We start from the raw sequence: 14,113 nt of genomic DNA, 5'->3' as shown, positions 1-14,113 counted from the left end.
TTTATGTGTGTGTAAGTTTTTGTGTGTGGGTAAATTTGTGTGTGTGTGTGTAAGTTTATGTGTTTGTGTGTGTAAATTTTTGTGCTTTTGTTTATGTTTTTTTGTGTGTGTGTTTTTTTTTTTGTGTGTTTGTTATTTTTTGTTTTTGTGTGTGTGTGTAAGTTTTTGTGTGTTTGTAAGTTTTTTGTGTGTGTGTAAGTTTTTGTGTTTGTGTAAGTTTTTGTGTGGGTGTAAATTTTTGTGTGTGTGTGTAAGTTTTTGTGTGTGTGTGTGTAAGTTTTTGTTCTTGTGTAAGTTTTTGTGTGTGTGTAAGTTTTTTTGTGTGTCTGTGTAAGTTTTTGTGTGTGTCTAAGTTTTTGTGTGTCTGTGTAAGTTTTTGTGTGTGTCTAAGTATTTTTGTGCGTTATTAAGTTTTTGTGTTTGTCTAAGTTTCTGTGTGTGTGTAAGTTTGTGTGTGTGAGTAAGTTTTGTGTGTGTGTGTGTATGTGTTTTTGTGTTTGTGTATTTTTGTGTGTGTGTGTTTGTTTTTTTGTGTGTGTGTGTTTTTGTTTGTGTTTGTGTGTGTGTGTGTGTGTAAGGTTTTGTGTGTGTGCCCATTTTGAAGTTGGAAAATATTAAATGTGAATTTTTTGTGTTTTGAGTGTTTCATGACATTCTGATGTAAAAAAAAGTATTGTTTGGTGTTGAGGTATCCAAAAAGCTGTAAAGTAAAGTTGTGGGTGAAAAGGATGGGTACTTCAACTTGTAAAATGGGGTTAGGAGGGACATTAAGAAAAGAACTTGCTCTGAAATGCCTTTTGAAAGTATTGCTTGGTGTTGAGGCATCCAAAAAGCTGTAAAGTAAAGTTGTGGGTGAAAAGGATGGGTACTTCAACTTGTAAAATGGGTTTAGGAGGGACATTATGAAAGGAACTTGCTCTGAAATGCCTTTGAAAAGTATTGCTTGGTGTTGAGATATCCGAAAAGCTGTAAAGTAAAGTTGTGAGTGAAAGAGATGGATGCTTCAAGTTGTAAAATAGGTTTAGGATGGACATTATGAAAAGAACTTCCTCTGAAATGCCTTTTGAAAAGTATTGCTTGGTGTTGAGGTAACCAAAAAGCTGTAAAGTAAAGTTGTGGGTGAAAAAGATGGGTACTTCAACTTGTAAAATGTGTTTAGGAAGGATACTACGTAAAGAACTTGCTCTGAAATGCCTTTTGAATAGTATTGCTTGGTGTTGATGTATCCAAAAAGCTGTAAAGTAAAGTTGTGGGTGAAAAGGATGGATGCTGCAACTTGTAAAATGGGTTTTGGAGGGAAATTATAAAAAGAAGTTGCTCTGAAATGCCTTTGAAAACAATACATAAAGTTAGGCTTTACTTAGGCTTAAAAAACTTGTTTTTTAAGTGTGTTTCATGACATTCTAAGATTTAAAAAAAAAAAAAAAAAAATTGGTCACTACAAACATTATTTTTCTAATAGTAAAAGTTGCGACACACATATCTATATCATTCCCATTTTGAAGTTGGAAAATATTAAATATGAATTTCTTGTGTTTTAAGTGTGTTTCAAGACATTCTATGAGATGTAAAAAAAAAGTTAAAAAAAAAAAACTAAAAAAAAACTCAAAAAAGAAACAAAAAACTCAAAAAAGTTTTGGGGGGGGTTGGTGGAAGGGAGGAGGTGGAGGGGTTGGAGGGAGGTTTGGAGGGATAGGGTTGAGGGATAGGGGTAGGACTTGGGGCCCAAAAGCTGTAAAGTAAAGTTGTGGGTGAAAAGGATGGGTACTTCAACTTGTAAAATTGGTTTAGGAAGGACATTACATAAAGAACTTGTTCTGAAAAATATATTCTAGGGGGAGCCAAAAGTTGGGGGGATGGGGCCCTTTTGTGTCTCAAATCATCTTCTAAAATGCCTCAAACTGTTTCGCCCAAATAATTCCATAAAATGCCTAAGACGGTTTCGCCCTAATAATCCGTAAAATGCCTAAAACGGTTTCGCCCAAATAATCTCTAAACGTAATTTCAGCGTGTTCCCTTTGTTTTGACATCCCTGCGATGTCACATTTGAAATTCCTAGGAAACCTTTTCCCGCGTTAATCTCTTCATCTCTAAGATCAAAACATTCTTCTCCACCTCCCCCTTAGAAACAACAAATTAATTCCCCTTTCTTGAATCAATAATTCCCCTTAGAAACAACAAATTAATTCCCCTTTCGTGAATCAATAATCCCCCTTACAAACAACAAATTAATTCCCCTTTCGTAGATCAATAATTCACCTTAGAAACAACAAATTAATTCCCCTTTCTTGAATCAATAATTCCCCTTAGAAACAACAAATTAATTCCCCTTTCGTAGATCAATAATTCCCCTTAGAAACAACAAATAAATTCCCCTTTCGTGACAAATCAATCAACCTTAACATCATCTGTCAGACATTAATTTACTTCGCCCGGAAACAATTTTCCTGGACGAACACCAAATACATTAATAAACTTCGCCCGGAAACAATTCTCCTGGGCGAACTCCAGTTTCTCGGAATCCTGTTCTCCCTGGGGATTCCATGCCCATATATGGTCTGGGATCGGGGCTGACAACACAGGTGTTCTCCCTAGGGAGTCTATGCCCATATATGGGTGTAATCGTGGGACCTCATGAGGTCTTTCTACTTAAGTACCTACTCTGGAAAGGTGCCAAGGAACGTAAACCAAGCAAATAGCACAGGAAGGGACATAAACCAAGCAAATCCATAAGTACATGCTCTGGAAAGGTGCCAAGGAACGTAAACCAAGCAAATAGCACAGGAAGGAACATAAACCGAGCAAATCCATACTTAGCATACTACTCATATCACTGGACAACAGTAAAGATTAACATACTGAGCTTTTTGAAATATTGTGAAGGCTCTTCCATAGCCGTAAGCAAGTGACGATTGAAACTTCTGCAGGGTTTTAGCCCAGTTTACTTTTTCCGTCTTTTTCCATGTTTTTCTCCATTGGATACCTAAAACCTTTATTTCATCTTTCCTTTCTATCCTACCAATAAATTGAGGTTCTTCTTCGCTTAAACACAGGACTTCGCATTTTTCCTTGTTTAATTCTAGTTTGAACAAATCCCAGTACTTAGTTATACAATGCAGAGCTCGTAAATAATCCATGTCTGTTTCCGTGAAAATCGTGAGGTCGTCGACAAATCCTTCTATCTTTTGTTGGGTTCCTCCTATCTCGATTCCTTGTATCTCTTGATCCAAATATCACAACAAAGGGTCAATATATATTTAGAACAATAAAAAGCTTAATGGGTATCTCTGTCTCACTCCTGTCTCTGCTTGAAAGCTATCGCTTTCCACAATTGTCTGTTCTATTTTCTCCAAGGTCTTTTTTATCCATTCGATAAGCTCTGTACAAAAACCGTATGCCACTAGAATAATAAGTAGGATTGTTCTTCTTATTTTGTCAAATGCTTTTTGAATGTCAAAGCTTGTGATTCTGTATTTCCCTTTTTCCTTGTTTTTTTCCATTCCGTTTATTACGTTTCGTGTGGCTCTTAGAACATCAGCTGTTTTCCGTCCATCTAATCCTCCTTTTAACGTACTGAACTTTTTGAAATATTGTGAAGGCTCTTCGATAGCCGTAAACAAGTGACGACTGAAACTTCTGCAGGGTTTGAGCCCAGTTTACTTTTTCCGTCTCTTTCCATATTTTTCTCCATCTTATAACTAAAACCTTTATTTCATCTTTCCTTTCTATCCTACCAATAAATTGAGGTTCTTCTTTGCTTAAACACAGGACTTCGCATTTTTCCTTGTTTAATTCTAGTTTGAACAAATCGCAGTACTTAGTTTTACAATGTGGAGCTCATAATTAATCCATGTCTGTTTCCATGAAAGTCGTGAGGTCGTCGACAAATCCTTCTATCTTTTGTTGGGTTCCTCCTATCTCGATTCCTTGTATCTATTGCTCCAAATATCGCACCAAAGGGTTAATATATATTTCGAACAATAAAGAGCTTAATGGGCACCCCTGTCTCACTCCTGTCTCTGCTTGAAAGCTATCGCTTTCCACATTACCTATCACAATTGTCTGTTCTATTTTCTCCAAGGTCTTTTTTATCCATTCGATAAACTCTTTACAAAAACCGTATGCCACTAGTATAATAAGTAAGATTGTTCTTCTTATTTTGTCAAATGTATTTTGAATGTCAAAGCTTGTGATTCTGTATTTCCCTTTTTCCTCGTTTTTTTTTTTCCATCCCGTATTACGTTTCATATTGCTCTTAGAACATCAGCTGTTTTCCTTCCGTCTAATCCTCCTTTTTGTCGCTTACTTAGCAACTTAGCAAATACCTTTTTTAGTTAGTTTGCAAGATCTTTGGTGAGGATTCCGATATTCGCAGTTTGTTAAATTTACAGGTCTCCAGTTCTTCAGTATTTCCTGACTTTGGTAGGAGCTTCATTGCTCCAATACATCTAGTTTTTTCTTTGGGGCTATCACTTTTAACTCTTAATAAGGCAGTAGAACTTTCAATTTTCAATGAAATTAGCTCCTTTAAAATATCAATGTTACTGCTAGCTATGATAGAGCATCGCTGCCTATTCCTATGTCCTTATATACCCTTTTAATACCTGCATGCATAAGGTTTTTCGTTTAATTGAAACGCCGCCTAAACGTTCCCTAGAAGTTTCAACTTAATGCCATTAGTGTCGTTAGTTAAGGTAACCGTAGAAGCAGCATTAAATGAATGCACACAGTGTCTTCGGGCTAGTTTAGAATCCACAACCCATGAAGGTATGAAGGTGAAATTTTTTGGAGAATATTTCTGTTGTACACGGATGATAACCTGCAATCAGCATGCTGGTTGTCAAAAGGGCATATCAGCAATATTTTAGGAACAGTTTCATGTGTGAAATCAAAACTTACAACGCTTGTTGTGAGGGATGTTAAACCAACCAAAAGACATTATTTACATCACAATACTAATGCTTCTACTCCTACAGCTACTGCTGCTAAGCTAAGACTACTACTATTAACTGTACTCTTACTGCTACTATTATATTTACTGGTGCTACTACTACAACTAATAAACCTAAGGGTATTAAAGTGAAATTGGGCAATATTGTAACTGTATTGAAATAAATCGAAACACACTATGTCCATATAAGTTGTCAAAAGGATGTAGAGCAATGCTTCAGGACCGGTTGATCGTATTTAGTTAAAAATTTAAACGTGTGTTGAAGGGGGTGTTGAAAAAAGGTGCTATTTGCATACTGCTACTAGTGCTACTACTGCTACTACAACTCTTGCTACGTTTAATTGCTGATCCTTTCACCAATACTGAAAAAATTGATGTTTCAAAACTTTGTTTGGATATTTGTTATGGAAAATGATGGGCGTGGGGGGGGTTCTCTAATCACTTTGACTCTTAAAAAGGGCACTATAACTTCCAATTTAAAATAAAATGAGACCCATCTGAATTTAATACGACCACCCATTCCATAAAAAACCTTAATATGCCCTCAGGGCCTAACTTCAAGCCCTTGCCCCAGGGCTCTGGGGGGTTTTGCCAGCCCTGGAAGCATTGTTAAATGTTGTTTGAACTATTTTAAACAAAATTGCCATAGCAAAATTTCAATCAGATGCATTTTGTGAAAAGAGGGATAGTTGTGTGGTGGGTGGGTGCTACTTGACCTCCATCAATATTGACTCTTAAAATGAAACTAAAACTTTCAATTTCAACCAAATGAGCCACCTCTGAAGTTTATACAAGCATCCCTTCCATAAGAACCTTAAATGCCCCTGGGGCATAACTTAAAACCCTCGCCCAAAGCCTGTGGTGGTTTTTATTAACCTCAAAAGCCTTCTTATATGATATTTGAACTATTTTGAATAAAAGGACTGTATCAAAATATCTATTGGATACATTTCAGAAAATGAAAGATCCGAAAGATCTTTATTCTGGCCGCAGTCTCGTTTGTCGTTTTTTCATTGAGTTTTTTCTCTCTTTGTTAATTTTTTATCTCAGGAAAACACGACGTGTTTTTGTGTGTGTAAATGGGGGGGGGGAGAGTAGCTGCGCGCTGATCACTATGACTCTTAAAAAGGGCAATAATTACCAATCCAATGAGCCCCCTCCAAAGCATATACGACCACCCTTTTTATAAGAACCTTATATGTCCCAAGGGCATAACTTATAGCCCTTTCCCTGAGAGCTTTAGAGGGAGGGGGTGGTTGTATTCCTCACAGACATGATTTCTAAATCCTTCAACTAAAATAAATAAACTAGGTGTCTCCACATTTTGATTGGAGGTTTTAAGGCAAATGCTGAGCTTGGAGGGGGGAGGGGCTGTTTGATTTCAAATCACTTTGACTTTTAAAAAGGACCCTATAACTTCCAATTTCAAATCAAATAAGCCCCATCTTTTGTTTATACGACCGCCCATTCAATTAAAATATTATATGCCCTCATAAAATAAGTCACAACCCTATCCCCAGGGCGCTGGGGATATTTTCAACCAAATGAGTCTCTTCTAAAGTTAAACAATCGTCCCTTCCATAAATTTTTTAAATATCCCCTGGGCATAACTTGCAACTCTTGCCTCTAATCTCTGGGGTTTGTTTCAACCCCAGAAACCTTGTTATATAATATTTAGACTATTTTGAATAGAATGGCTATGACAAAATTCAGACTATTTTGAATAGAATGGCTATGTCAAAATTCCTATTAGATGAATTTCGGGACAATACGATGTGTGTTTGTGGGGGGGGGGGAGGTAGCTGCTATCCGATCACTTTGACTCTTAAAAAGAGCACTAAAGCGCCTGATTACCAAGCTAATGAGCCCCCTCCGATGTTTATATGACCACGCTTTTTATAAAACATTATGTGCCTCCAGGACATAAACTTACAACCCTTGCCCTGAGGGCTGGGGGATTTGTTATCCTCAAAGACATATTTTTCAGACCTTTCAAATACGCTGAACGAACTGACTATCTCAAAATTTTGATTGGAAGTGTCTGAAGAAATGATGGGCGTGGGGGGCATTCAACCTCCGAGCGCTTTTGACTAATAAAAAGGCACTAGCCTTCTCAAAATACGACAAAACTTTCGATACAAAACCTATATACCCCAAGGGCATAACTTACTACCCCTGTACTGAGGGATATCGGGGGGGGGGGGGATTGTCATCCTCAAAGACATAATTTTCAGATCTTTCAACTACCTTGAATAAAATGGCCATATCAAAATGTTGATCGGAAATGTTTGGGGAAATGATGGGCGTGAAGGGGGTGATTAATTCTCCGATTACTTTCGACTATTAAAAAGGGCAATAAACCTCTCAATTTTCAATCGAATGAGCCCCTTTTGAAGTTTTTACGACAACGCTTTCTATGAAAACCTTATATGCTCCCAGGGCAAAACTTACAACCTTAGCCCTGAGGGCTCTGGGGGGTTTTCATAGTCAAAGACATAATTTCCGGACCATTCAACTACGCTAAAAAAATGGCTATATCAAAATGTGGATCGGAAGTGTTTGGGGAAATGATGAGGGGGGGGGGGCATTCACCCTCCGATAGCTTTTGACTATTAAAAAGGGACCTAGCCCATTAAATTTCCAATTGACTGTGCCCTTTTTAAGTTTCTACGACAAGACTTTCTATAAAAACCTTATATGCCTCCAGGGCATAACTTACAGCTTTTGCCCCGGGGGCTGTGGGGGATTCGTCATCCACAAAGTTTGTCATCTCAAAATTTTGATTGGATGTGTTCGGGGAAATGGTGGGCGTAAGACGGGGGTTAGTTACCCTCCAATCACTTTCGACTATTAAAATGGGCACTAGCCCTTCCAATTTTCAATCGAATGAGCCCTTTTTGAAGTTCTACGACAATGCTTTCTATAAAAGCCTTATATGCCCCCAAGGTATAACTTACAACCCTTACCATGAGGGCTGTGGGGGGGGGGGATTGTCATCCTCAATAAGATAATTTCTGTACCTTTCAACTACGTTGAACAAAATTTCTATATAAATATTTTGATTGGATGTGTTTGGGGAAATGGTGGGCGTGAGAGCGGGGTTAGATGTCCTCCAATCACTTTCGACTATTAGAAAGGGCACTAGTCTTCTCAATTTCCAATCAAATGAGCCCTTTTTGAAGTTTCTACTACAACAATTTCTATAAAAAACCTTATATGTCCCCAGTGCATGACTTACAACCCTTGCCCGAGGGGCTTTGGGGGAACTTGCCATCCTCAAAGATCTAATCTCCAGAACTTTTAGCTACGTTGAACAAAATGGTTATCTCAAAATTTTGATTGTATGTATTTGGGAAAATGGTGGGCGTGAGAGGAGTGTTACTTGTTCTCCAATCACTTTCTACTATTAAAAAGGGCACTAGCCATTTCAATTTCCAATAGAATAAGCCCTTTTTGAAGTTTCTATGATAACGCTTTCTATTAAAACCTTACTTGCCCTCAAGGCATAACTTACAACCCTGGCCCTGAGGGCTGTGGGGGGGGTGTCATCCTCAAAGACATAATTTCCGGACCTTTGAACTAAGTTAAACAAAATGGCAATCTCAAAATGTTGATTGGACGTGTTTGGGGAAATGGTGGGCGCGGAAGGAGCGTTAGTTGCCTTCCAATCACTTTCGGTTATTAAAAAGAGCACAAGCCCTTCTAATTTCCCATCAAATGAGCCCTTTTCGAAGTTTCTACGACAACTCCTTCCATACGAAGTGCCATAGTCTAACAAAAAAAAAAAAAAAAAAAATATTATGTCAACATCGTTCTTTACTTAGGCAGCGCTATTGCACTGCCTAGGGTATCCATTCATTTGGAATAGGATGTTCAGCGACATTTAGGGACACCGCTTCGCATCTTTGAAACTAAAGGATTGTTTAACTAGCGTTCCGATATTTCTAGATCGATTAATTAAAAAAAAAAACTTTCCGAAAAATAAGTTATTCAAAGAAAAGTAAAGGCCCTTTTAAACTTAAGTTCAGTAGATACAAATACCTTTTAAAATTCAAACTCAAAACGACCAGAAATTACTATTAAAGAATAAATGAAACCAAAAACGAACAGAAATTAAATAAACAATCATAGCAAAAACATACAACAAGTAATAATATAAATGAATAAATAGATCTTAAAGCGAGTAATGCTTAGATTGAATATGAACATCAAGCTTAAAAAAAAAAAAAATTGCCTATTGAAGTATAAATGAAACTAAAAACGAACAGAAATTAAATAACAATCAATGCAAACGAACATACAATAGATATTAGTGTAAATTAATAAATAAATCTTAAAACGAATCAAACTTAAATTGAATATGCAAATCAAGCTTGAAACGAACAAAAATCACCACAAACAAGAGTTTGGGTATGACCTCCTTCTCTCATTGTAAAAGTCTAAAACCTACTGCGTCATTGGTGCTTTACTGAAAACCAATTTTATGACAAATATTTTCTTTTGTACTTAACATTGAAAATAAACATTAAAATTATAGTAACATTTTGAACTGATGAGCTTTCAGCAATTAATAACATTATACGTATATCAAATATTAAGTGTAATTTATTAGCTCTTTTTAAAGTTCTTAAAGACGAGTACAGTTTCCCTACAAACAAGCGTTTGGGTACTGCCTCCTCTCCTAACTGTAAATAAAAACCAAAAGCCTACTGCGTCATTGGCGATTAACTGAAAACGGATTATATTGCAAATATTTTCTTTTCTAGTTCTTACAGTATTGAAAATAAAAATACAATTACAGTGAAATAAGTTTTTGAACTGATGGATCTTTCAACAATTAATATCATTATGCATCAAATATTCAATTTGATGTTGTTTATACTTTCCAATACTGTTCAAGAAACATATAGTTTTCAACAGGGAACTAGCCATTTAGATTTCCAATTGGATGAGCCCTTTCTGAAGTTTCTACGACTACGTTGTCTATAAAAAACCTTCTATGTCCCCAGGGCATAACTTACAACCCTTGCCCTGAGGGCTATGGGGGAGTTGCCATCCTCAAAGACCTAATTTGTAGAACTTAAAACTAGGTTTAATAAAATTGCTGTCTCAAAATTTTGATTGGATGTGTTTTGAGAAAAGGTGGGCGTGAGAGGGGGGTTAGTTGCCCTCAAATCACTTTTGACTGCTAAAAAGAGCACTAGCCCTTTGAATTTCCAATCGAATGAGCATTTTTTGAAGTTTCTACGACAATACCTTCTGTAAAAACCTTATATGCCCCCAGATTATAACTTAAAACCCTTGCCCTGAGGGTTGTGGGGGAGTGTCCTCCTCAAAAACATATTTTCTATTTGGAAATCAACTACGCTGAATAAAATGGCTATCTCAAAATTTTGATTGGATGTGTTTGGGGGAATGATGGGTGTGGGGGGGGGCTAGTTGTCCTCCAATCACTTTCGACTATTAGTAAGGGCACTAGAACTCTCGATTTCCAATCGAATGAGCCCCCTTTGAAGTTTTTACGACAACTCCTTCTATATGAAGTGCCTCTGGAAAAAATAATAATAAAACATTGGAGCCGTATGGCCTTTACTATAGGCAACGCTATAGCGTTGCCTTTGATTAGCTCTCTCAGGATTTCGCTCAAATAAATGAAACTCCTTTCAGTAATAAGTTGTTGTTTTGTTCTAAAACTTATTGGAAATTGCCACTTTGCTATGGAAAAGCAGCAACAACACTCGTTTTTTAAATTTAATTAGATGTTACAGGATGAGAGAAGGTTGTTGATGATTATCATAGCAGGATTTCTTCTTCTTCTTTTTTTTATCTTTTTTTTCTTCTGAATTTACTTTTTGCCGGGTTCTTTATTTATGTGTATATTACTTTTTAATTATTTTGATTTAAATAATTAAACCATTGTGCACGGGTTACTTGACTTTCTAGTAATCGCTATTGCTTTTATTGGTTTTCATTGTACGAATTAACGAAAATAAAGGTGTTTTATGTTTATTTGTAAATTAGATATAATCTAAACTAATTTTCAAGCTCATTAGATCAACTCGACAACGCTGTAAATCCTACGGTTTTTTTTTTATTGGGGGTTATATTGGAGGATCTAACCATGAAGGAAGTTTTCATGGGGGAAGGGAAATTGCCATGAAGGCGGCGCCGGACTTGCCAGCATTATTTATTGGTTATTGGGAAGTATACAGACATTTTCAGGAAGGATTTTTTTCTGGAGGGGGGGGCTAGAGGAGGGGGTTACTCTGGAGAATCTTTCCATGGAGGATGTTTCTTTGGGGTAAGGGACATTTCTATGAAGGGGGAGCCGGATTTCCAAGCATTATTTAAAAAACGATCAGAAATTAAATAAAAAAACAAGTTTTTTCAACTGAAAGTAAGAAGCAACATTAGAACTTAAAACGAACAGAAATTACAACGTATGTGATGGAGTTCTCCCCCAAGTCAATACCTCCCTGTTTACGCTACAGTTTTTTTTAGTGCTTTCAAAAGAGCTATCTATTCTAATTAAACGGCCTTTGTGATTCAGGGGTTTGTGAATCAAAATTTTTTTTAAACTTTTAGCGTAAAGAGCGTGGTATTGACTAAGGCCAGAACCCCCTCATATACGTAATAACATATACGTAATAAAAAAAACAATAAAAAAACAAGCGATACGGCTCAATAGTAATCGAAACTTTTAAAAACGGAATTTCGATGTCAATAAATGTATCAAAAGAATGTGTTTATAATGCTGATTCTAAATATATAAATTGTATTAAGTTTAGCATTACTCATCAAAGGCTACGAGCCTGAGAAAATTTACCCGATTTTTTAAAGAGGGGGGAAACATCCCCTACAAGTGAAAGAATTTTAATGAAAATCGCACCGTCAGATTCAGCGTATCAGAAAACCCTATTACATAGATTTCAAGCTCATATCTGCAAAAATCTGCAACTTTGTATTTTTTGCCAGAAGAAAAATATACGAATATAGAAGTTAGTTACGTAAGTTAATTTGTAAATTACGTCATAACCAAATTTAGACATCCATTTAGCAAAAGAAAAGTAAAATTTCTATGCAAATTTTGTTTACTTATTTAATGACAGAAAGCCAAAATAAAAGCTGCATTAACTAAAAAACGATCAGAAATTAATTAAAAAAAATGATTTTTAAACTGAAATTAAGGAGCGACATTAAAACTTAAAACGAACAGAAATTATTCTGTATATGAAAGGGGCTATCCCCTCCTCAACGCCTCGCTGTTTACGCTAAAGTTTGACTCTGTCTCACAACTTTATTTTTTAAAACAATAAAAAACTTTAGCGTAAAGAGCGAGGCGTTGAGGAGGAGACAGCCCCTTTCATATACGGAATAATTTCTGTTCGTTTTAAGTTTTAATGTCGCTCCTTACTTTCAGTTTAAAAAACTTGTTTTTTTTTTATTTAATTAAAGTCCAAATCCAACAGAAGCAGCCCGCTAACGCTAACACTAACGCCGTGAAGTTGTTTTGCGGAATTTCTTAAAATGGCTTAATGTTGTATACTAACAAAGAAGCAACTCGATAACGCTATACCCCCTTCCGGTTCTTTGCTTAAATTTAAGAAGTAACCAAAGACTTAAAAAAAAATAAAAAATAAAAATCACACTGACTAGACTGGATTCTGAAAAGGCTTATTTAACAAGCATTTTGAATTTACAGAGCTTCCGAATCACACGTTTTCGTTGAAGAAATGACAATTACTTCTATTAAGTCTCTTTAAAACGCATATCAAGGAACACTACTACAATCCACTACTCACAGCAGTACCTAGCTGTCCGAGGCCAGCACATCTACGCTCACCCCTCCAGTCCTCTCTTATCCCAATTTATTTGAAGCCTTCCTGCTTACAACCTCCCAAGAAATTACAATTTTCAGTCAATCATTCCTTATGACCTCCCACCCCATTCGGAGAAGACCTGATTTTCTCTTTGGCCGAAGGAATTACCAAAGAATTATTCAATTATCGAGGAATAATTGAAAGATAAAACTGCTTACCAAAGCAAATAACGATCTGAGATCTTGGTGAGGTGTAAGAGGGTCTCTTCACACCTTTTATTCCACCATTAAAAATCCTTGAAATTCTGTTTGTCTTTGTAAATATGGCGCTGTAGCAAATACTCAAACACAACCCAAGACCTAATCTTAGAAATCCACACGTTGCAACTGTAGGTTTTGCCAAAATCACGGGTGACATCAGAAAGCAAAAAAGAATTCCAGCTAAAAGGACGTAACATAATTCACGACCAGAAGCCATTATGATAGGCGTGTCATGGAAACGGAGAAACACAAAAGCTGTGAAAATTGTTGCTACTACTCCTAGCCCAGAAAACACTAATGGCACTATAGCCCATGGATTCTCCCATGTCAAGTGCTCAGGACGCAGCTTTGCGCAAGTTGAACGGTCTAGCGTTGGGGCATAGCCTGGATTGCATGTTACACAAGTGTCATTGAACACGTAACTGTCCTCTCTGCATAAAACGCAACTCCAGCAGCACTGATCCTAGAAAGAAAGAGAAAAAGAGGGATTACTATCCTATTCCACAGTGCTAAAAGTTTGCTTTAATTCCATTAGTTTATTTTTGTAATGTGTTTTTCTTTTCTTGAAGAGTCAAACTTTTTAAAACGGATTGCCTTAAAAATATTTCGACCTGGGACCTGATAAACTTGTTTTGTAAGACGAACGTATATTATTCGAAATCTAATTGGCTCTTTTCCGCAAAAAGTCAAGGCAGTTCAGAAAGAAAAGCTCTTAGGCACAGCAATTTTTACAAGTAAGCTTTCTTTTTCTCTGTGCTAGACATTTTGAAAACCTGTGCTCATAACATTTTTTTCAAGTGAACTCTTCGTGCTAGGTATTTTAACACTCTGTGTTCGCAACCTTTCTTACACTCTCCGTTTCTTTGTGCTAGAAATTTTGATATTATCTGCTCACAGCTTTTCTTACAACTAAACTCTCTGCTTCTAGACATTTTTACATTCTGCGCTCGCAACTTTTTTTTACAGGTATACTCTGTGTTTCTCTGTACTAAACATTTAAATATTCTGTGCTCACAGCATTTTTTTTTACCAGTGAACTCGTTGTTTCTCTTTGATAGACATTTTGGCGTTCTGTGCTCACA

General features: G+C 36.5%; 1 protein-coding gene across 2 annotated transcripts in view; it reads right to left on the bottom strand.

The window, feature by feature from the left end:
• LOC148954103 (metabotropic glutamate receptor 8-like) overlaps nucleotides 1-14,113 on the bottom strand; it is a 437,295-nt gene that overhangs the window by 119,853 nt on the left and 303,329 nt on the right. For both annotated transcript variants that reach the window (XM_089085905.1, XM_089085904.1), the window contains exon 12: nucleotides 12,990-13,494. In XM_089085905.1, coding sequence (XP_088942031.1) covers nucleotides 12,990-13,494 — 505 coding nt within the window. The remainder of the gene's footprint in view (nucleotides 1-12,989; nucleotides 13,495-14,113) is intronic.

Source organism: Artemia sp. Qi Xiang Cuo, chromosome 3 (assembly GCF_049724085.1).
Source record: "Artemia sp. Qi Xiang Cuo chromosome 3, ASM4972408v1, whole genome shotgun sequence".
Lineage (NCBI taxonomy): Eukaryota > Metazoa > Arthropoda > Branchiopoda > Anostraca > Artemiidae > Artemia > Artemia sp. Qi Xiang Cuo.
Note: the sequence above shows the minus strand (reverse complement) of the source record. Positions and strands in the feature narration are given on the sequence as shown.